Source organism: Nuphar pumila, chromosome 5 (genome assembly GCF_984573655.1).
Source record: "Nuphar pumila chromosome 5, dmNupPumi1.hap1.1, whole genome shotgun sequence".
In the NCBI taxonomy this organism is placed as follows: Eukaryota; Viridiplantae; Streptophyta; class Magnoliopsida; order Nymphaeales; family Nymphaeaceae; genus Nuphar; species Nuphar pumila.
In genome coordinates, this window is record NC_143253.1 from 132,093,560 (window position 1) to 132,117,531 (window position 23,972).

The 23,972-nt window shown below is 39.4% G+C and overlaps 1 protein-coding gene across 1 annotated transcript; it reads left to right on the plus strand.

Moving 5' to 3' along the window:
• The first annotated feature begins 22,572 nt into the window (after positions 1-22,572).
• LOC149838778 (transcription factor IBH1-like 1) lies at positions 22,573-23,031 on the plus strand. Its single transcript, XM_090008318.1, has one exon. The coding sequence runs from the start codon at positions 22,573-22,575 to the stop codon at positions 23,029-23,031; it is 459 nt and encodes a 152-aa protein (XP_089864444.1).
• The last annotated feature ends 941 nt before the right edge of the window (positions 23,032-23,972 follow it).

The following is a 23,972-nucleotide window of genomic DNA, read 5'->3' on the forward strand; positions in this document are numbered from 1 at the left end:
GGATCAGTGGTGGGGGACAAGCAAGCCACTTGGGGAGGCTTTTCCCGACATGTATGAAGCTGCAAGAGAGAAGTATAGTGGGATCTCAGAGGTTTAGTCCATGCCATTGGGATCCTGGGATATTGTCTTGAGAAGGAACCTTCAGAATCTGCATTTCAGCAATGGTCTGCCCTAACTAGTGACCTATCACATTGGTCACCATCAAACTAGGTGAAGTCCATTAGTTGGATGCTTAAGGGGGACGGTCAATACAAGCCAACCTCTTTGTACCTAGCTATGTCAATTTTTTTTTTGAGAGGGGATGACTGATTTTGAAAGGGAAGGTGAACACGGAGACACGCCTCAAGTGCAAAGGCTTCCATCTTGCTAGCCGATGCTCCCTCTACAACATGTATTTTGGGACTGCTGCTTCATTTGGACCATGCTTAACCAGGCTTGGGGGGACTTGAATCTGGAATTGTCAGCCTTGCAATTTTCAAGAGATCGTATAATTGCAAGGCACCTCGACTCATCGGGGAAAAGATGGAAATTTGTTTGGCGAGTTTGGTTGGAGAGGAACCATTAGATTTTTTAAGGGCTTGAGAGGTGACCTGGACTGTATTCTACTCCAGATCAAGTTGAAAATCACTGATCGTGCACGACACAAGTGGTCTGGGTAATCCATTGACTGGCTCGATGGTCACAGATATCTGTCCTGTAGTGCTTGTTGCATTGATCCTCTTTCTTTTTTTATTTATTTTTCATATACATAGTAACAGATATAAGCATTATGAAATTAAATTTCAATACCAACAACGTCCTTCCATCGTCACAATTAGCTTCTACTTGTAGCGACTGAGACACACATGCTTCTTGTGGGCACAAGTAACATGTGCCTCCCAAAGAAGAAGAATGATCACCCATTGAACACTTTAAATTGTTTGCAAGAAATAGACTGCATGTGATAGACTGCAGCAGAGGGGTATCAGTATCTAGAAAGCTCGGACAATTAGATGTGATTATGGAAATGATGTAGTTGCTGAAATCTTTGAGATTCTCACATGGAAAGCACACGAATGATCGCCATGTTGTCCTAAATGAGGCAGTCTTTCACGATACAGTGTGACAGAGCCGAAAGAAGATCAACATTATCACTCATGAAGATCAACAAAAAATGTTGAACCCATGAACCGAACAAAATAGAAAACAAAACTAAAATATAGAAAAACAAAAGCTAAAGAAAAAGAAACTATAGACAGCTAGCAACAAACAACAAAGCCAAGCTCAACCAGGATCCGTTGGATTAGAAGAAACCACCGATGAGTGAACGTTGTTCAGACAAAAGGAGAGGTATCTAAGATGCATACGTAGAATCCCATATACATCAACCAGGATTTTATGGACAAGATTATTAAGGATGACCGGAATTTGACGGAAAGTAGCATCATTGCGTGCCATCCAAACAAACCACCAAGTAGTAAGCAACCATGTCTTCCAAATCAGTCTCCACCGCTTGTATCGTCTAATTTCAATAGGGCCCAGGAGCAGATCAAGTGCAAAAGACTCTCATTTGACAATTACGTTCGGAGATCTTCACGTCCTATTAAATAGAGCCACAAAGATTGGGCATGACCATAATAAATGAAAAGTAGTTTCTTCAGCAACTTGACACAGCACACACCAACTTGGAAACTGAAATCCCAACTTCTTTAAATAATTGTGAGTGTAAACCCTATCATGCAAAATTAACCAAGCCAAGACCCGGGATCTTGGGGAAGGGCCCTTACCCCATAACGCACACTCAGGGAACCAATCAGCCCCTAAGGGGAGCAACGATCTATACACTTTGTGGGTGTGGAACACACCATTTGGTGCAATCGCCCATTGCAACCATTGATCATAATTTTCTGCATCCCCATTTTGATCTCTGAAGGATAATAAGGCTCTCAGCCACATGCTTTGCAAGTGCGAGATCACCAACCCCCAGGTTCCATGATGAAAATGAGATAAATCAGGAGCACCCTATTTAGCATGAAGCAAATGAGCACATGGAGAACCTGGTTGATGGGTCATCCAACATTGCTTGGCCACAGGAGCAATACTCCTCTGTCTTGGAGCAAAAACACCTAAGCCAGCCATACGCCTAGGTAACACTATCGTTCGCCAACCAACCAAATGGCGTTTACTCTTAAGTTGACACCCAGACCAAAGAAAATCCATCATTAAACGACAAATCTGCTTCTCCACGCCACGAACATTGACATGAAGAATTCAGAGATAGAAGAAAGAACATGTCTGATTAAAGTTAGACGGACAACAATGGAGAGATAAGACGCCTGCCACGAAAAAAAATGTTTTTCACTTTTTGAATAGTTGAAGCCCAAGCAACGGAAGAGAGGTGCTTCACTTGTAACGGCAGGCCCAAATACGTCATCAGCAACTCAGAGATTGCACAATTAAAAATATGTTGACCCGCTGCAAGCATAGGAGACTGAACATTGAACATAGTAAGAGAGCATTTGCTATCATTTAGGGAAAGCCCAAAAGGAGAAAGAAAGAACTGGAGAATAAGCTTGAATCTAAGCATCTGCTGCACGTTTGCTCGCAAAAAAAAAATCATATCATCAACATAAATAAGAATATGGTTCAAAAAATTCAGAACATCTAGAGGATCTATCAGGCGCTTCTCCGCAACACTCTTGAGCAACACCACGAGACCCTCAACAATGACATTGAACAACAAAGGTGAGAGAGGGCAGCCTTGCCTTAATCCACGCCTCAACTTGATCTGGCCACCTCTAGTGCCGTTAATCTTAATCATAGCATGAGCATTAGAGACCAATTCCCTCATCCACCCAGAAAAACGACGACCAATGCCAAAATTGGATAACATTTGAAATAAAAAGGGCCAATACACAGAATCAAAGGCTTTATGAAAATCTAATTTAAGAGAAAAATAGGGCTGGCCACTAAGATGTAAGGAGTGAATGACTTCAGAGGCCAAGATGAATGAATGGTGAATCCTCTTATTGTGGATAAAGGCAAACTGAGAGTTCGAAAAAAAATGGTGAGCCACAATCTTCAACCTATTAGCCAATACCTTGGCAATCATCCGATAAAGGGCACTCATAACAGAAATTGGGCGAAACCTAGAGATATCAGTGATAGCATCATCTTTCGAAATTAAAGAAATAATTGCCAAGTGGGTTTGAATAGGCAATCTGGAGTTGCGATAGAACTCATCAAATATGTTAATAACGTCAGGCTTCACACAAGTCCAAAAAATTTTGAAGAAATCCACATGAAACCCATCAGAACCTGGAGCTTTCCACCCCGACAAACCTTTGATGGCCCTAAAAATATCATCTTCAGAGAACTTCATTGGCATAATTCTGGCCTGATCTTGTCGAATCGAACCAACAGAAACAGGACCAATGACACCCATCGTAGTAAGTGAAATAGAATATAAATCTTTAAAATATTGAGTGACAGCTGAAATAATGCGTTGATTAAGGTACAAAACACTCCCAATGGTGATTGATAGAACGACATTCCTCCTATGACGATGAGAAACATATGAGTGAAAAAATTTAGTATTATCGTCTCTTACCGTAAGTCATTTCACCCTTGCCCATTGCTTCCATCTAATTTTCTCTTTGACCCTCCAGTTCTTCAAAAGCATTGATAACTCAATAGATCTGACCTACAAACTCTGCAGGTGTGAATCAGATAAAGACTCTGGGGAAGACATAGTTTGATACAATGCTGATATCTCTTGTTTCCAAGTAGTCATTTGCTGAAATTTAACCACATTTTGATTATGGAGTCAAGCTTTGATATCCTTAGTGAGACGAGACAACTTCTCATGACACCGGATAACTGCTCACTGCTCATTGGAGGGCTTGTTCCAAGAGTTTGAAATAATAGTGTGAAAGTCTAGCTCCTGGAGCCACCATTGTTCAAACACAAAATGCATGTGAGCACATGCCGTCATTACAACAACGAAGGATGGAGAAGGAGGTACTCTCTTTCTCTCTATATATTTTACTCAAAGAAACCGCCCCAGGCACCGAAACCTAGTCGCCCTGCTCTCTCTCTCTCTTACATACATATGGCGGTGAGGTGTTCGCATGGAGAAAGGTGTGGACGGACTCTGAGGATAAGCGTATGGTTTGTTTGGATTTTGGAACCGCCCATGCATGCCATTCCATCTGGTAAATTCAAAGGTGGGGCCCATCTACATCTTGTCCACAAGGACAGGTGTTCACTTGAAACTAGGAGTTTCAATGGTTCGGGTTTGATCCGACCCAACCCGTATCAAGCCCTATAGAGTCAAATAAGGAGGTCTGATTAGAATCTGCATCAGACTCAAAAGGGCCCGATTAATTTATGCAGCTGGGTATTATTTGTGAAATTTCATACCATGTCTCGGCCTGACCAGAGTTCCCACTAAGATCCACAAATTTTTAATGTAAAAAAGATAAAAAAATATTATTTTAGTGGGTGTGAACCAGTTTTGGTTCATGCAATTTTTACAGGATACAGGTTTGGTTTTCCGATTTGACCTGAAGCCAGCAACTCAAATCAAATCTAGGTTTTGTCCCACCTTGGTCTGAATCAAACCCGACCCTTCGTACCCCTACTCGGAACCTCACTCTCTCTCTCTCTCTCTGGTGTACTTGCCCACACCAAATGGCCACTGACTAAAAATGGATGTGCACGCACTGTTAGATTGTGCATGATCCAACGGCACATGCTTAGTTCTGCACAAAAATGTCTTTAATTGCAGTCCTGACTGCCGTTGCTAAAGGTCCCAAAGCAATATGCTTCTACAAATTTTTTTGCAGGATTTTATATATATATATATATATATATATATATATATGCGTAGCTAGGATTCATGTTGGGGGGGAACAGGGGTGTAGCCAAAAAAAAAAATTTGTGTGATAGTCGGGGGTTCTGTGGCAGCGCCCCCGAATTTTTTTTTTGAGATAAAATAAAAAATGGCTACAATTATTAATAAAAATCTATTTCATATGGACAAATCAAACTATTTGCTGCAGTCAGGGCCGGGTTAGGACTGTGCTTTTAATATATATATATATATATATATATATATATATATATATATATATATATATATATATATATATTTTAACTGTTTCGGGAGGTAGGACTGGGCTACAGCCCCAGCTCCGCCTCTGAATATATATATATATATATATAATGACAGAGGTGCACAGAATTGTCGATGAGCATATAGTGCATTCAATTTTTAACTATTTTTTTTAAATTCTAACCTTCCCTAACAGATGTGGTTTATATGTATGATTTAATTAGTGGGGATTCACTTTTGAATTATTCAATTCGGAAAAGTAAGCAAGTTTTTTTAAGGGTTGAAAAATCATTGGCCCATAAATTCTAAATTTTTAAATGTTACAAAATGATGTTATTTTCGTTGAAAAAACACAAACCAAGAACAGATCCTAGCAAATGTGGCGTGTTGGATACATCCACGTACACACACTGGTATATATATATATATATATATATATATATATATATATATATATATATATATATATATATATATATAGAGAGAGAGAGAGAGAGAGAGAGAGAGAGAGAGAGAGCTAATGTGTGAACTAAGATTTTCACAAATTTTTGTTTTTTTCTCTTGAATCTAGCCTTATCGATGTCATCTACACTTGGTTTTATAAGAACCCACTCTTGAATCATCCATTTTGATGCATAAATGAGATTTTTTTTAAGGCTTCAAAATCAATAGCTCATAATCTTCAAAAATATTGAAGCATTAAAAAATCACATTTTTTTCATCTAAAGTACATGATCCAATGGTTGATTCCTAGCAAACTCACCATGCCTAGCACATCCACATGACTGGATGTGCAAAAAAATGTTGAAAATGCCTATATATATATAAATGAAGACCTACATGGTGCTAAATGAAACATGCTATTGGATTTTTGGTGTGTTTTTTTCAATTTTTTGACTCCATAGATGAGCATGATTGATTTACTAGAGATTGACACTTGGATTATGTATTTTAGATATGAAAAAAATGGTATTTGGAGCCTCAAAAATTTATGAAAATTGTAAGCCATTGATTTTTGAAACCTTATAAAAACATATTCATTCATTATAACAAAATGCTCCAAGAAGTGATTCCTGTAAAAACAAGCATATAGATCACGTTTGTATGACGTGAGAGAGAGAGAGAGAGAGAGTTTGTCAATAACCGGTATGGATAATTTTACTTAAAACCAAGCACGTGTCTAATGTTTGCTTAAACATGAGATCTAGTGCATGCATTCCCAAAATCTAGTGATAGTTTTTATTCCTCAATGTTGCAGTGGCATTCATATCTTGACGTGTACGTTCGATCCAATCCATTCATGTCTTTTAGCTTCTCATAATGCGCGTGGATAAAACTGCCTAGCTATCATGAATTCTCCACCACGTCCTACTCAATGATGGATGATGCTGGGCCAGTTAGATACTTGCAGTGGGTTGGAGGGGCCTAGAATATGTCAACTTGTATCCATTTGGGGTCAATTGGGCTGCTTTAGGGTTTCCACAATTTCAAGCAGATAAGAAAATTCGTGCATATAAATGTTGGGAGTCTCTTTCAAATAAGAGGGTAGGATGGCCAGCTCGTTAAAGAGCGGTCGTTTTTGGGTCTCTCTCTCTCTCTCTCTTTCTCTCTCTCTCTCTCTCTCTCTATATATATATATATATATATATGGTGATCATGATGGTAATGAGAAAACCTTTACTGATGCACGAATGCGCTAGCAGTAGCGCCAGAAAAGGTACCACCATTAATGCATTTTATAGCACAACTTTACACCGTCGGAGAAAAATGGTTTTTGTTGGCGCAAATTTGCGTAAGCAAAAATTTAATACTAGCACTGTTTTACGTCAGCAAAGATCTTTTACTAATTTGCGCCGATAAAGATCATGACTTAAGGAGTACACAACATTTACATAGATCCAAGCTCCAAAAGAAAAATCTAACCTTTGGATGATGTTATTTTCATATGTTAAAGTTAACTTAAATAGGATGTTTTTATACCATTTTTAAAACAATTCATATTTTCATGAATTGTAAGCCAATGATTTTTTACTATCTATATTAAATAAAATATGTTAAACGCATCTGCATCTGAATGGTTAGATTTGGCTAGATCTATACAAAAAAGAGTATATACCACTATAAGGTATCATGGTACAAAACCACCACCATATATATATATATATATATTGGTTAATCTAACATTAAACTAATTGTATTTAATACTAAATAAATTCAACTATAATAAATGACTAAAATACTCTTAAAAATGATATTTTTTAAAATATATGATTAATTTTTGTAAGTCAAAAAAGTAAATTTGATTAATTTATAAAATTATTTCTTTTAAAGGGTGTTTCACTTTTCAATTCCCTTCAAATTCTAAAGACTTGTAATGCCAAAAAAATAACTATGCATTTTTAAAAGTACCATTCTTTTAAGGGTATTTTAGTTATTTTTATAAGGTCAAACACTACAAGAAAAATGTTAATTAGTGACAGAAATTTGCGACGGATTTTTTCTGTCGCAAATTAGCGACGGATTAGCTAGAGAAAACTTTCTTCATGAATCCGTCGTTAAGTAGCGACGGATTAGCGATGAAAGTTTTCTCTAGCTAATCCGTCGCTAATTAGCGACGGATTAACGACAACAATTGTTTCGTCGCTAATTCTCAATACCAGAAAAACATTTTAGCGAGGGATTTAGCGAGGGAATTTTTCCGTCCCTAATCCGTCGCTAATTACCGACGGATTAGCGACGGAAAAATTCCGTCGCTAAATCCCTCGCTAATTTTCAATTTAAACCGAGCGCGAAATTTTCCCTCTCTCTCTTTCGAAATTTAAATCGATCGCACTCGATTTAAACCGACTTCTTCGGAGGATGTCGACGTCGGAGAGTGCGTTGGAGAGCATGTACATGAGAGTGGAGGACGGCGACGCCGGAGGACGGTCGGCGATAGCTGGAGGACGTCGGCGTCGGTTCACGGAGGATGAAGACGTCGGTTCACGGAGGACGGCGACGCTGGTTAATCACGGAGGATGACGGCAACGCCGGTTCACGGAAGATGACGGCGCCGATTCATGGAGGACGGCGACGCCGGAGAGCACCGATTCACGGAGGACTGTTCACGGAGGACGGCGACGCCAGAGGACGGTCGGCGATCGCTGGAGGATGTCGGCACCGGTTCACGGAGGACGACAACGCCGGTTCACGGAGGGCGGCGACGCTAGTTCACGGAGGATGACGGCGACGCCGGTTCACGGAAGATGATGGCGCCGGTTCATGGAGGACGGCGACGCCGGAGAGCATCGGCTCACGGAGGACGACGGTGACGCCGGTTCACGGAGGACGACGACGCCGGTTCACGGAGGACGACGATGCCTGTCGGGTTCGGTATAAGTCCGGCTTATTACTACCGGAATATCGCCCGACAGGGATCATTTTTTTTTTAAAATTTAGCGACGAATTAGCGACGGATAATGTCCGTCGCTAATCTGTCGCAAATTAGCGACGGAATTAACGACAAATAAGTTTTTTCGCTAATTAGCGAGCAAAAATTCGCGATGGCCTCTATCCGTCGCTAAACTGTTTAGCGACGGATTAACGATGGATATAAGCCGTCGCTAATCCATGATTTTCTTGTAGTGAAATCCATCTCATGTTAAACATAACTAGTTTAATATTAGATTAACCCTCTCTCTCTCTCTCTCTCTCTCTCTCTATATATATATATATATATATATATATATATATATTTACTAGATTATGAGAACCGAAAATATGAGAACTAATGTGTGAATTGCAATTTTCATGATTTTTTTTGTTCTTTTCTCTTGAATCTAATCATACTAATGTGATCTACATGCTTGGTTTTATAAGAACATGCTCTTTAATCAGCCGATTTTGATGCATGAGATTTTTTTAAGGCTTTAAAATCAATGCCTCATAATTTTCATAAATATTCAAGCATTTAAAAATCATTCATCAAAAATACATGATGAAATGGTTGATTCATATCAAATTCACCATGCTAAACACATCCACATGGTTGAATTTGCAAAAGAACTGTTGAAAATGCCCATATTTCTAGTTCTCATATTCTAGTGATTATATATATATATATATATATATAAGTAATGCATTCCTAATGCCCCTTTTTCGTTAGGTGTCGTTAGACCTCTTCAAAAATGGTAGTTTAATTATTTTTTTCTCACGTCTAACACAATAGATGTGATTTATAGGTTTTGTTTAGTGGGAACCGACTTTTGGATCTCTCGAATCTTACCTATATACAGTTTTTTTCGGTGATCCAAAATCAATGGCTATGAAGGTACCAGGTTTTTCAGCTCAGAAAAACATGTTTTTTCGTCAAAAAAACCTGATTCAAGAGTTGATTCTCACTAAATCGAGCATGCTAAACATATCTAACATTTCAGATCTATCATAAAACACTTAAAACCCATGAGTCAGAGAGGGGCAGAATGAGAAATAGGGCCTAATATGTTCAGTTCTCTCTCTCTCTCTCTCTCTCTCTCTCTCTCTCTCTCTCTCTCTATATATATATATATATATATATATATATATATATATCGGGTTCTTCTATTGTAGTACTGAACGAGTATAACTTACAGTGGTTTAACACTTTATGCAAATAGATCTAATCTACATGAGGAAAATCTAACTTTTGTAGAATGTGTTACAGTTCTCTTGTATTAAGGGTGACATAAACATAGTGTTTTAGGTCATTGTAATGTATCCTTGTCTTCATGAATTGTAAGCCTATGTGGACCCCTTGTAATGGACCATGGATATTGATTTTGGCCCTAGTGGGGCATGCTATTTTGTCGTTTTTGTTTCATAAATTAATTTCTCCACGTGTGAAAAAATAGCTGTTGATTTATCACTTGCTTGAAAATTGAATCATATAATATGCTTTTTTTCATATTTACACAAAAAAACCGCTCCTCGAAAACGAGACATAGTTGTGTTGTCTCTGCCTTTAGTACTTACGATCACTGCCCTAACAGCAGCGTAAAACTCCATGGTCATAATCCTATGTTGGAAATGATTAAACCTATTATCATAGTAAATAGACATTGTTAAATGATTGATCCCTTCTCTCTTTCTCTCTCCCATATACCCCCACCATGAGGAAGCAGTTTCTCGCATGGGCATGCCATTAGTGGGAAAGTCACGTCGCATGGGTGGGTGTGTAAAGTGAGGTGTTGTGGGGATTGGATATAAATAATGTTAGGTTGTATGCTAAATCACAGGAACTCGGCAAAACAGGTGCCGCACCCGCGTTGATGCGACGTGATGCGAGTGCGGGTGCGGCACCGGGTGCAGTCAACACGACTCTGGGTGCGGTCAATGCACCCAGGGTCATTTTTGTCCACTGTTTTGGGGTTAAAAAAAAATCCCGATGAAAAGGAGGATTAGGGATTTTTTTTTTTGCCCTAATCTCTCCTCTCCTCTCCCCCTGAGCTCGAGCTCTCTCCTATCGACGCCCCAGCTCCACCTCCCAGGCTCCTCCTCTCCTTTCGCAGGTAAGTACCCTCTCTCTTCTTGGGTTGGCAGGGGAGGGGCCGAGCCCCCCTTCCCTTCTCGCTCTCTTGTTGGGTCGACAGGGAAGGGGCCAAGCCCCCCCCCCCCCCTGCACCCTCTGTTTTCGGCACAGGAGGGGCCGAGCTCCTCCCCCCTCTGGCTCTCTTTTTGAATCAGCAGGGGAGGGGCTGAGCCCCTCCCCCCTCTGGCTTTCTTTTTAGGTCGAGAGGGGAGGGGTCGAGCCCCCCCCCCCCCCCCCCGCCCTCTGGCTCTCTTTTTGGGTCGTCAGGGGAGGGGTCGAGCCCCTCCCCCCCATGGCTCTCTTTTTGGGTCGACAGGGGAGGGGCCGAGCCCCTCCCCCCTCTGGCTCTCTTTTTGGGTCGTCAGGGGAGGGGCCGAGCCCATCCCCCCTTTGTCTCTCTTTTTGGGTCGACAAGGGAGGGGTCGAGCCCCTCCCCACTCTGGCACTCTTTTTGGGTCGACAGAGGAGGGGCTGACCCCCCCCCCCCCCCCCCCTTGCTCCCTCTGTTTTCGGCAGGAGAGGGGTCGAGCCCCCCTCTCGCTCTCTTGTTGGGTCGACAGGGGAGGGGTTGAGCACCCCCTGCTTCCTCTGTTTTCAGTAGGGAAGGGGCTGCGCCCCTCTCTATTTTTGGCAGGGGAGGGGCCGAGCCCCCCAAAATACTCCCTTTGATTTCAGGGGAGGGGTCGAGCCCCCCCTCCCTCTCGCTCTCTTGTTGGGTCGGCATGGTAGGGGTTGAGCCCCCCCCTGCTCCCTCTGTTTTCGGCAGAGGAGGGGCCAATCCCCCCTCGCTCTTGCTCTCTTGTTGGGTTGGCAGGGGAGGGGCTGAGCCCCCCCTTCTCCCTGTGTTTTTGACAGAAGGAGGGGGTCGAGTATAATTGATTTGAAAATTTTAATGTATTTTTTTTTGTGTTTTCAAGATAAAAATGACGGATAAAGGGAAATGACTTGCGTCATCCTCATCCCAACATGTGAGTTATGCTGCTAGTTTTGTTGATAGTTGCAGTGTGATTGATGATGTGGGGTCACTATGGGTACATGTAGATAAACTTGCAAAAACTGGAGAAGGAGGTGGTGGAAACAAGAGATTTCGATGCAAGCTCTGCGAAAGATATTTTGTTAGGTCTTACATAAGAGTGAATACTCATTTGTTGAAGATACCAGGACATGGCATTTCAGCTTGCAGAAAAGTTGATGAGGCAATGCGAAGACAATACAAGAAAATACAAGAAGAATATGAGAAAAGAAAGGCAATGACCGATTCTTCTGCAGTCAGTGTGCCATTTGCAAGACACCAAGAAGATGCTGAAAAAAAAAAGAAAAGTCAATGTAGGAGGTAGAGGAATGATACAAGCAGCATTCAATACATATGGAAGATAAGAATTGGATAAAAAAGTTGGGAGGTATTTTTATTCTGGTTCACTCCCATTTAATGCGGCTAGAAATCCTTATTGGAAGGATTTAGTAACATCCTTGGCAAATTGTAATTTGAGTGGTTATGTGCCTCCAAGTTCAGAAAAAATACGAACCACACTTCTTGCAGAAGAGAGGGCAAATGTGGAGAGGTTGCTAGAGATTAAAAAATATTCATGGGAGCAAAATAGAGTTTTTATTGTGTTTGATGAATAGACAGATATTCAAAGGCGTCCATTAATCAATTTCATTGCTTGTTCGCTTAGTGGCCCAATATTCTTGAAAGCAGTTGATGCATCTGGGAAATATAAAGATGCAGAGTATTTGAAAAGATTATTTATAAAAGTGATAAAAGAAGTGGGTGATCAAAAAGTGGTACAAATCATTACAGACAACACTCCGGTTTGTAAAAGTGCAGCGTTGAGTTTGGAGAGTGAGTACCCTCATATTTTTTGGACTCCTTGTGTAGCACACAACTTAAATCTAGCCCTAAAGAGCATCTGCAACCCTAAAGAAGAAGAAAATTCACAAGCATATGCTTTATGTTCATGGATTGAAGATTTAGAAAGAAATGTCAAAAGCATTAGGAATTTTGTTGTTAACCACCATCGTGCTAATGCTATATTTAATAGGCATTCTGATTTGAAATTATTGAAGGTCGCTGAAACACGTTTTGTGTCCATCATTGTGATGATGAAGATGATTAAAAGAGTGAAGAATGCTTTGATTAACATGGTGACTGATGAAAATTGGACATTCTATCATGCTGATGATGATATCAAAGCTCAAGAAATTAAAAAATTCATTCTTGATGATGAGTTTTGGGACAGAGTGGTATACTTCCTTCAATTTACGTAACTTATTTGAGAAATGTTAAGAGAAGTTGATAAGGATGAGCCCATGCTTCACAGAGTTTATGAAATGTGGGATAATATGATTGGAAAAATACAAGCTATAGTTTTCGATCATGAAGAAAAAAATCCTGCATTGGATGATTCAGATTTTTTTAATCATATTCATTCAATTTTAGTCAGAAGATGGAATAAGAGCAACACCCCTTTGCATTGCATGACACATTCTCTTAATCCAAAATATTATGAAAATAAATGGCAGGCTGGTGGTATTGGTCGTGTCCCTTCAAATTTAGACCCAGAGCTATCAAGACATAGAAATATGTGTATGACAAGACTTTTTCCAGAAGCATATCTTCTACATCAAGTCACACAAGAGTTTGGAAAATTTTCATCTTCAAGATTATATGGACCGGCATTATTCGCGAGAGAAGAAGATAATATAGATCCTTTCACATGGTCAACATTTGGATCAGAAACACCTCTTCTCCAACATCTTGCATTAAGATTGCTATCGCAGTATGCTAGTTCATCTTGTTATAAAAGAAATTGGAGCACATATTCTCAAATCTACAACATGAAGAGAAACAAACTCACCAACAAGCGTGCAGAGGATTTAGTATATGTTCATTCAAATCTTTGATTACTTTCGCGAAGCAATGATGAATACATGTACTAATTTGCTCTCTTAGTTATTTGATTATTTCTTAGTTTTCATTTAAGTATACTTGTATTGTATTTATCATTTTCAAATTGGGTTTGTAATACAGACAAGGAACATCAAAATTTTGGGATGTAAACCCAGAAGAGTGTGACTCCGAGGGAGAACATGATTTCAACATAACAAACATGGATTTAGCTGAGCCAAGTATTCCTTCTAATGATGCATTTGATGATGAAGGAGAAAATTATTAACATCCATTACTTCATCAGGATATACTTTGGTATATAATTTAGTTCTTTTATACTTTACTTATTTGATTGATATTTAGGTCGATTTATGTAATTACTTTACTTATTTGATTGATAATTTGATATTTAGGTTGATATAATGCATGCATGATGAATCATATTATGACAATGTTAACGGTTAAATGTTAAATGTTAAATTGTTAAAACTTCAAAATTATATATATATATATATATATATATATATATATATATATATATATATATATATATATATATATATATATATATAAAATTTTTAACATTTTTGCCCCTGCCGCACCCCCGCACCCGAGTTTTTTGGAAGTGCGGCATCCCCGCATCCGCACCCATGTGACATAGGTTGTATGCATTATGACCTGTATGTATGCCTTCCTCAAAGAAAGGGTGACTTATAGTCCAACTTTCCAAAACACTCTTTTGCTATTCAAAACATGGATGACCCTACAAGACCAAGGGTACATGCTGCATAATATTTGGTTCCGTCTAATTTTGTTGAAATTTACACGAACTAGCTCTGCTTGCCGTACTTACGATCACTGTCCTGGCAGCGTAAAACTCCATGGGCTTACTCCTTAACTCCAAGGAATCGCCACGCTTTGGCTTGTGCAAGAGATGACACTCATGAGATTTGAACCTACAGCGCCTGTCTAGAGACCTAGGCGCCATCCCACTATGACAAACCCCTTTGGGGTTTTCCTTCTAATTAAGCCAAGAGAAAAACCAATTTCTCATCAGTTGCGATCTTGGCTACTTGATGATCAGAGCAACTTATCTGTTTATTGCTACTTCATTCTCTAACATATTGCATCAAGTAGGTATCTGTGTCATTATTATAATACCTAGACCAATGTTGTCAGTAACGGTATCGGCCCTGAATCGTTTGGCCAACGATTCTGGTGAATCAACTACCGATTCCCAAGTGAATTGTTCGGCTAAAAAATAATTAAAACATATTTCATGTCAATAAAAAAGTGATGTGTTAAAACCATTAAAATAATATTAAAAATTAATTTTAAGTATTTTTTACATTTATTAAAAAATAGCTGATTCAGGTTAGTATTGTATCGATTTTCTGCCGATATGATACGCATAGGCCGATACTCACCCATACCTACAACATTGTCCAAGACAGAAATTTTTAAATAAACGAATACCACCTCTCAAATCCTGAGCAGATCCAAAGCACCACTGAATATTTGAGTTAGATCCATCCTCTTAGAGTCTTGTAATTTTCAGGGTGCTCATTGTTTCAATAGGAGCTCGGATTATATAATTTCTCTTGATATAGTGGAAGTTATCAATTTGTTGTTGTTGTGGATGTAGGATTTACCTGAACCATGTAAATTTTGTGTTCTTATCGTTATTTATCACTTCTATATTTTTTTTGTGGTTTTTGTATACGGTAGCATCGTGATGAAAGACACCAGCTGTGCTATCCTGTAACGGCATAAGTGAACTCTATTGTGCACCTTTCTGACAACAATACATTTGAGTGGTTCATAGTTGGCAAACTAGTGACTCAGATTTGGATCACAAGTCAGCGGACGAGTTAGGACTATGCATTTTCTAGTGTTAAGATATGGAAAAAAACCAAATTCATACTGCATAATCACTAAATTTGGCATATAACATCAATGACTAAGCTATACAAGTAATCAATTATACATAATTGTTAATATTTATGATTTAAAAACATATGATTCTTTGTAACAAGTATTCTTTTATGAGCATTATGCATTAAAATCACAAAATGCATGACAAAAAACACAAGCATGTGGATCAACGGTCATGAGGTGATAGTGACCCAGTTGGGGGTCTGATCCGGGTCGACTGGGGCGATTCCCGAGTTAACCTCACCGGGTTTTGCCAACTATGGAGCGGCCTAATTAAGTTGGAGCTCAATGTAAACATGTAAAAGGGCACAAAACTTAGCTTCTAGCAAGCACAGGCACATGAAGATGTATGCATAGAAAGTGATTTAATGTGTAAGAGGTAGCTCCTATGCACATAAAGCTTACATTTAGATTCTCCGTCGATTTTCAGACATCTTCACAAAATTTTGGCGATTTGGATTTAGGATAAGATCGTGAAAGGAAACCCTATTCCCAAAAAGATTTCCCATGCTGCAGGTGTGTGTGTGTGTGTGTGCACGCACATGAATGCGATTGAGTGTGTGTCCGTTGGTTAAAAATAGTGTCAACCTGCATCCTGGCAATACATGCAAACCATGAACTATCTTTTAGAAAAATGCTTGATAACTATTAGGCATATCTCGAACATTCAAAAGCTTGAAAATTTAGGTTTACAAGAAATAACCTAAACAAATTTTAGTACAAATTAAACGGGCATAGTTAGAACTACAAGAAAAAATTGCAAGCACCAAGTTGAGTGAAGAAAAAAAAAAAAACAATCAATGACGAAAAGCTGAATGAGTGCCCGCTTGGTGTTTCTATTGTTTTGGTCAAATCTGGTGGATCATCCTAATCTCTTATGATTTATTGCGTGAGATTTGGCTTGCTAGACTTGTCCTGCAGTAGATGGTGCACGTCCCTTTTGTCTAAAGTAAGCAGCTAAAGCTTAACCAAAGGCTTTTGTGTACCGTTTGCTACAGTGAAAGCTGATGATGCCATTATTGAAATTCAGGACGCTTCTGGTCAGCATTTGTTGGTTTGATTTTGCCTTGATAATCTCAATGAAGGTACAAAGGCTTGATAAATGTCGCATGGCAGATATACAATGTTCTGACACAATTTTGAGACAGGCTTATATCACTTACTAGTGCTAAGATTTAAAGTTGATTAGTGGTGTTCATGTACTCAATCAAACAGTGAGCGCAAAAGGAGAGTAAAAGGTAAACTGGGTGAAGCAGGGAGCTACAGACTCAAAAAATGAAATCACTTAGTGTTATGCTAGTTGGTAGAATCTGATGCAGAAAACAGATTAATGCAGTCAGACCACATGATAAAAGGGTAAAGCCATTGCTGGTCAAGATGTACACTGGCATCACAGGATGAAATATGAATAAACGGCAATCTGTTCATATACTTGTCACCTCTTCTCTTACTTTTATTTTGCATGTTGTTCGTAACTGCCAATATATATATATATATATATATATATATATATATATATATATATATATATATATATATATATATATATATATATATATATATATATATATATATAGTGATGTGTAGCTTCAGACCATTTATCTCTCTGGCCGTCCCAGACCTCTTTAAAAAAACATAATTGCACAAGTTTTTTTTGCTTAATCCAAATCAGTATATGTGTTTATCACTGCTTATTTGCGAAAAACCATGCCTTGGATTGAATCAGTTTAACCAGAATTCTTGATTTTTAGGTAATCAAGTTTTTGGGGGAATATATACTGTTGATTTTTTCATTGAGCTAAAAATACTTTTAAACACAAAAAATGCTTAAATTAATACATGTTTTCTACTAAATAAAGTGTGGATATCACATCTATGGGCTTAGATCAAACAAAAAACACAAGTATATTTTGTAAATGGGTCTGGGACAGTCTAGGAGATAAAAGGTCTGGAAGACACATATCTATATAATGGAGAGAGAGAGAGAGAGGTGGGACCAAACGAAATTGAATCAGGTGATATTGAAATGAAATTATACACAAAGTTACAAAACAGACAAGGTAGCCTTTTTTTCTTGGGAGAAAAAAATGTACGTTTTCAGTAATGACACGTTCAAAAATTAAAAAAAGGGAGAGAGAGTAATGATGTAGTTTGGCAAAGAATACTGAAGAAAACAACTTTAGACACCAGTGTCAAACACCGTCTCACTTGAAATGAAAATGGTGAATATTACTCGAAACATTTTGAATTATTGCTTTGGCTGCCTTTCGTTAAAGTAAGATGCTTTCTTACAAATTCAAGCAACCTTTGTAACTTTCATGCGTGAACAAAAGCCACCCGGGATCCTCTTTTCCTCTTATGAATTGTTTTTTGGTAATTCAATCTTGGCCAAAACATTGGGTTAATATATATGATCATTGAGCCCGAGAACAAGAGTTGTCTGCCGTTCATCACTCTTTGTCGCTCTCGAACTCTCTTTTCGATTCTTTTATTTAAAGCTTAAAAGCAAGATCTGCTGAGCTTTCTCTGCTTTTGCAAACCTGGCGGATCAATGATGAAATTCGATGAAAGCAGCGATCGAGAGTGCATTGGCTTGCGGCTGGTGATGACAACACCTGATTTTTTCACTCCTGTGCTTCACACCGGCATAGGAAGCATGTTATCCCTTCTATCTCCATTGAGGGAGTAACCTATTTTGCTGACAATGTCATCTCTACGGTTTCTCTCTACTTCAAGGCCCTTTATGTTGCCCAACACTTCGCCGGCAGCTCTATTGGTCATCTCCTCGTTCGGACTATTGACCTAGCCCAATCCAGATCCATGCAAACTCTGTTCGCTGATGATGAGATGTTTTCGGCTATTAAGAACCTGTCAGGTTGGAAAGCTTCTAGCTTTGACGGCTTTCCCATAGACTTCTTCTGTATCTTTTGGTCCTGCACTAAGAATGACGCTATCAAAATCTTCGTTGAGTTCCATCGTAATTGTCGACTGTCAGTCCACACGCATTTAGCCATTGTCTTTGTCATCCTTAAGGACGTGACATCTTTTGATATCTTGAGATTCTGTCTTATTTTGGTTTTGGGGGGATCTACCACATTATTGCTAAGATTTTGGCTAACAGACTCTGAGTCGTCGCTTCTTGAATTTTCTCAAATTTTCAGTTCGCTTTTATCCCCTTTATGCGGATTCATCACTCCTTCATTCTGGCCTCGAAAGTCCTGCACTCTTTGAATATCATCGGCCAACCTTTTCTCTCTCTCAAGCTCGACTTTCATAAAGCCTTCGACTCGATTCATTGGCCTTTCTTATTCCATATGCTTGACAACTTCAGTATCAGTCGTCGTTTCTCTTGATGAGTGCACGAGCTGGTTTCAAATGCTCATTCTTTGATTAAGATCAACGGAGTTAGAGGCTCGCAGTTCAAACTTGAGCGCAGTATTCAGAAAGGTTGCCCTTTTTCTCTTTTGTTATTTAACGACGTTGCTGAGGGATTCGTGGCTTTATTCAAGAGGGCAGCAGATTCTGGCATTATTGATCTTCTCGGCATCCAGAAATTTCCCCATCATATTCTCACCTATGTTGAAGATATGATCATCTTCGGTCGCGCCTCCGTGCAGAAAATATTGATATTCAAGCTCATCTTTCAGTTTTTCCTCTCTCTGTCGGGTTTATCTCTGAACAACAGTAAATGTTGTATGCTCATGTTCAATGCCCTCCTTCCTGGATGGCCATTAAGCAACAAATTTTTGGCTGCGCTACTTCGGATCCTCTTATTTCCTATCTAGGTCTCCATTTGCAACTTACGCGCATCCCCTCAACCACTTGGAATGCCACTCTTCAAAAAGTCCAAACCAAAATGTCCTCTTGGAAGGCTTCCTACCTTTCCATCGTAGGTAGGCTTACCCTCATCAAGTACGTCTTATCCTCTATCCTGAAATTCCTTATGTCTATATTCTTGATGCCCACGGGCGTGGAGAAGAAATTCTCCCGTTTGATGACAATTTTTTTCTGGTCTGACTGCCATCCTCAGACTAAGCACCATCTGGTGGGTTAGAATTCTTTGTTGTTCCCTAGGTGTATGGCAGGTCTGGGGATTCTTGCTTCGAGACTTAGAAGTATTGCTCTCATCGTGAAGCAATGCTGGATGGTGCACCGTCTTGACAATCCGTGTGCTGCCTTATTGCATGCTAAATATGGCTCCTTTGAGTTGTTCTTTTTTTATCGTAGTTATCACAGGCTTCCTACTTTGCACATGCATTGCATGTGGCTTAAAGCTATGTCTTTCGTCCTCATGAATGAGGGTGATCCTGACCCTGTTGCACAACTTTTTGCATCGGGCAATTGCGCCTAGTGGCGCTTTCTGCACCAAATCTCTTTATCTGTCTCTTCTTCTTCCTCCTAGAGCTGACTGACTACCTGAGCATTTGTTATGGGCTAAAGGTTCAACTTCGCGTTCTCGGTTCTTAGCTTGGTTGATTTTGCATGATCTGGTCCAGACGGACAGCTTCCTCAAAAGAGTGGGTTTTCAGCTTTCGAGTCGGTGCATCATGTGCAATGCGTTAGAAGAATCCACCTATCATTTGTTTTGGGCCTGCCTCATCTTTGTGGATTTCTTTAAGAGTACGTGGAACAAACCACTTGATATCAACGTGCGATAGGACTCTTTCACGCTCGATCTTCTGTGGGGCCCACCGCAGGTGCGCAGTTGCAAGAGATGGCGGCTGATCTGGAGAACTTGGCTCCTCACTACCTAGTGGGCTATTTGGATGACCCGCAACAATGCGATATTCCGTCAAACTCTAATTGTTTTTAATAAGCTCGTGCATTGCATCTTGGCTGATGTGTACGCAATTTTGCGCCTCTGCTGCCCTAGTCTCCATCGCCTTCAGCCGCCCTCTCTTCTTCTTGACCCTGGCTGAATTTGTTGGAATTTCGACTTCTGTCCTTATGTTTTTCTGTTTTTGCTTTCCTGTTTTCAGCCCTTGCTTTGGGTCTGCTGTTTGTTTGCTCGCGGGCTTTGACCCTTTGTCTTAGTAATGTTGATGTTTCGTTAGGCTCTCTCTGATGGGTAGAGTTGTACCATTTTACCAAGGTGATATCTGGTTTGAACTTCACCATGGGGGCTTAACCTAAGCCAAATTGATATGCAAGTACCATTTATACAACTAAATATGCTTGTTTGAGTTACAGTAACTAATTCAATAGTATTAAGTAGTCTGTAATGGCAATCTACATACAAACTGCAAGATTAATGGCTAACGTTTACTTGAACATACCAAATCCATTGAGAAAATGCTTGGTTATGTTGCAAGTTACGAACAAATATTGGTGTACTCTTGCCATTATACCGTAGAATGTCATGTTCACCGTCGATTAGTCAGTGCTCGAAATCAAGTGATTCGGATGATTACAAGTTACTCTGCTTAGAGTTACAGTATCAAATTTGCATTGCCCAAAAAGCTATCATGGCATTCAAAGCTTTCACTCTAAAGCACATTAGACACCAAAAGGACCACAAAAATCGTATATGATGAGTCTAATGCGCCTGTCAAGGGCAAGAAATTACAAATATATTTTTACGATTGAGCTCCATAGGCAAGTAACTCTAGAATCTGTAAAGTAAAAACAGTATGAATAGAAAGCTGTCATCTTGATTACAAGAGGATCCTTGTTTTTAAGGGTCCTCATAATCTGACTTGCATTTTTTTCAACTCCCCATGTGGACTCCATGTGACCTATGCTTTGGCAAGGGCTAGACCTTTAGAGAAAAAGAAGATGTTCCCCACAAGAACCGGCATGTTTTCCGGATCATGAGCCCCTGGCTGACTCCTTCACTTTAGTTTTTTTTTTTTTAGGCTTTTCATTACCCTTTTTCCTAACTCTCCTAGAGTTTGTTATATAATAAAAACACAAAGCATACCTCCAAACAACCTCAATTGGTGTTGCGTCTTATAAACCTAGCAGACTTAGTGATTAGGACGAACCAGAACAAAGAGTAGCAGGATCTGGGGAATGATTATGAATGGTCATGCAGGAGCGTGGTGGGCCATGCATACCATGTGCATGCATGTGCTGTGTCTGGGTTCAAGGGTCCACTTTCCCGCTTTATGAAAATAATTTATTTTTTTACACGCCCCTTTTTTTGTGCTTTTTACCATTCTTTTCCTTTTACCATCTCTCTCTCTCTCTCTCTCTCCGTATTATACGGCCACATAACCTTTGATCATCCCTATGCCATGCCCAAAATAAAAAGAATAAGATACTAGAAACGGTATAATTTTTTTTAAAATACTTCTCAATTTTTTTTTAAATATAAACAAATAAATAAACATGCATGTGATAAGTTTTTGCTGCTTAACGCAAATTTGATAGCACTGCGTTGATTTTTAAGTAGATTTGACTATAAATGGATTTATCATGGTTCATTTACCATGGAACGTGTTTTGCATCGATAAGTTTAAATACTAAAACATATGTTAAATAAAAATAGATGACTCAAATTGCATGAAAAATGGAACCATGAAAAAAAAAAAGTCTTTTAACATTCAAATTGCTAGGTGTTAGACATAATTTCTATCAGATAAACCATTTTAAATCTATCCATATCATCCGATGTACTTGAAAATGCACAACCGTACCTCCACATTATACACATTCACAATTATTGACGTCAAAACATGACATGTTTCCTCAAAAGAATGGAAGCTACTTCTGACAAGTATTGAAAATGGACAGATTAAAGCATAGGGAAGAACAGTGTCATCTCTACCACAGTCATCGAATACAAAATATAGAGTATAATAAACAGATTAAAGCATAGGGAAGAACAGTGTCATCTCTACCATAGTCATCGAATACAAAATATAGAGTATCTTTGAATACGGGATTGTGCCACATTCTTTTTTGACTAGTGTCAGTGTTCTTGAATTTTTAGTACTGACAGTTTTTAATTTGCAGCATACCTTTCACTATAAATAACATTGGGGTGTTTAAAGCCATCCCATCTCTCGTTTTTCTTTGCATTACTGAACCATGGCAACATTGAGGCATGAATTATACAAAAGATTTATCTGGAGTCTTAAACTATGTGGTCTCCATTTTAGGGATATGAACTTCATAGAGAGAAGAAGGGTGATCAAACAAGCAGCAGATGTAGCCATGGCTTCTGCTGCTGGTGGTGCAATCTGGAGCAATGCCCTCATCAGCAACATCTCCCCCGTTGCTGGAGACAATGATGCCATGAAGAAATATCATTCTCTTTGCACTACAAGGTCTAGCAAGAGGAGGTGCAAAAAGCAACGGAACATGAAGGTTCTAAGGAGGTATGGCATTTATAGGAGGCGGCAATCAAACAGCAGGATTTCAGCATCCATCACAGCTGAAAGACTAGCAAGGAAACAGACCAAGAAGTTGAAAAGACTCATTCCTGGTGGAGAACTCATGGATGCAGCTTCTCTCTTGAGTGAGACTGCAGACTACATTCTCTCCCTCCAAGCACAGGTGTATGTAATGAAATATGTTGCTAATGTCTTCGGGCGTCTCGAGGAATCAAAACAGACAGAATGATCTAGTGTGATTATGCGTGCTTCATGCATGACATGGTGAAGGGAGAGAAAAGAAGTCACATGTCTGCAACCCCAATTTGATGCTTCACCAAAGAGAAACGCTCAAGAGGCCTGAGATGTTGACCAGGCAATAACTCCCTCTACTTTGGAACACTGTGATGCCTCGGAACTTACCCATCCATCTTGCATTTTACCTTTCAAGTACTGCATTTCCATGTCAGCTAGTAATTTCACGTGCATTTTTAACGAGTCAATTTTGCCTGAAAGGAGAGCATAAAAGTTTTACATATGCACCATCACTCACCACTGTCGAATTAACCAGACATTATACAAGTTCCAAAGTTAAAATTCACGACAACCAAGAGAAAAAACCACCAGTGGCTGAGATGTTTGTCCTGTGCCCTTAAGGAGAAAGGGACCAACAAGTCCTGTACATGGACATGTTAAAAACCTTTTCATTTACTTGAATGATAGAAATGAGACTGGGATATCGTGTTCGGAAACATAATGTACCACGTATCCCACTTTTCCACGTAAATTACAGCACACAATTGATTCACACGCACCAATATGGCAGTATGAACGTTGAGCAGGCTGCAGGACTCAGAATTGCCAAGGCTGCAAGTGGATTACAGGCAACCTTGACAGAGAGGGATTTGCACAACTGGGACTTCATCTTCAATTCAGCACACGGTCACCCACCAAGAATATCCCAAAGGCTGACCTTTGATGCACCACCTTATCCAGAAAATTGGGATAATCCAGGATGTTTTGATGTGAAGTACAACTAAAATGAAACATCCCACTTTATGCTGCCTTTCCACAATTATCCAAACACCCTTAATGCACATACAACTAATGAAGTTATCATCAAGCAGTGTCACACGAGATATTGAAAACAAAGTAAAAAGTGCAAAACGTCTATTAGAGAAAATTATGGTA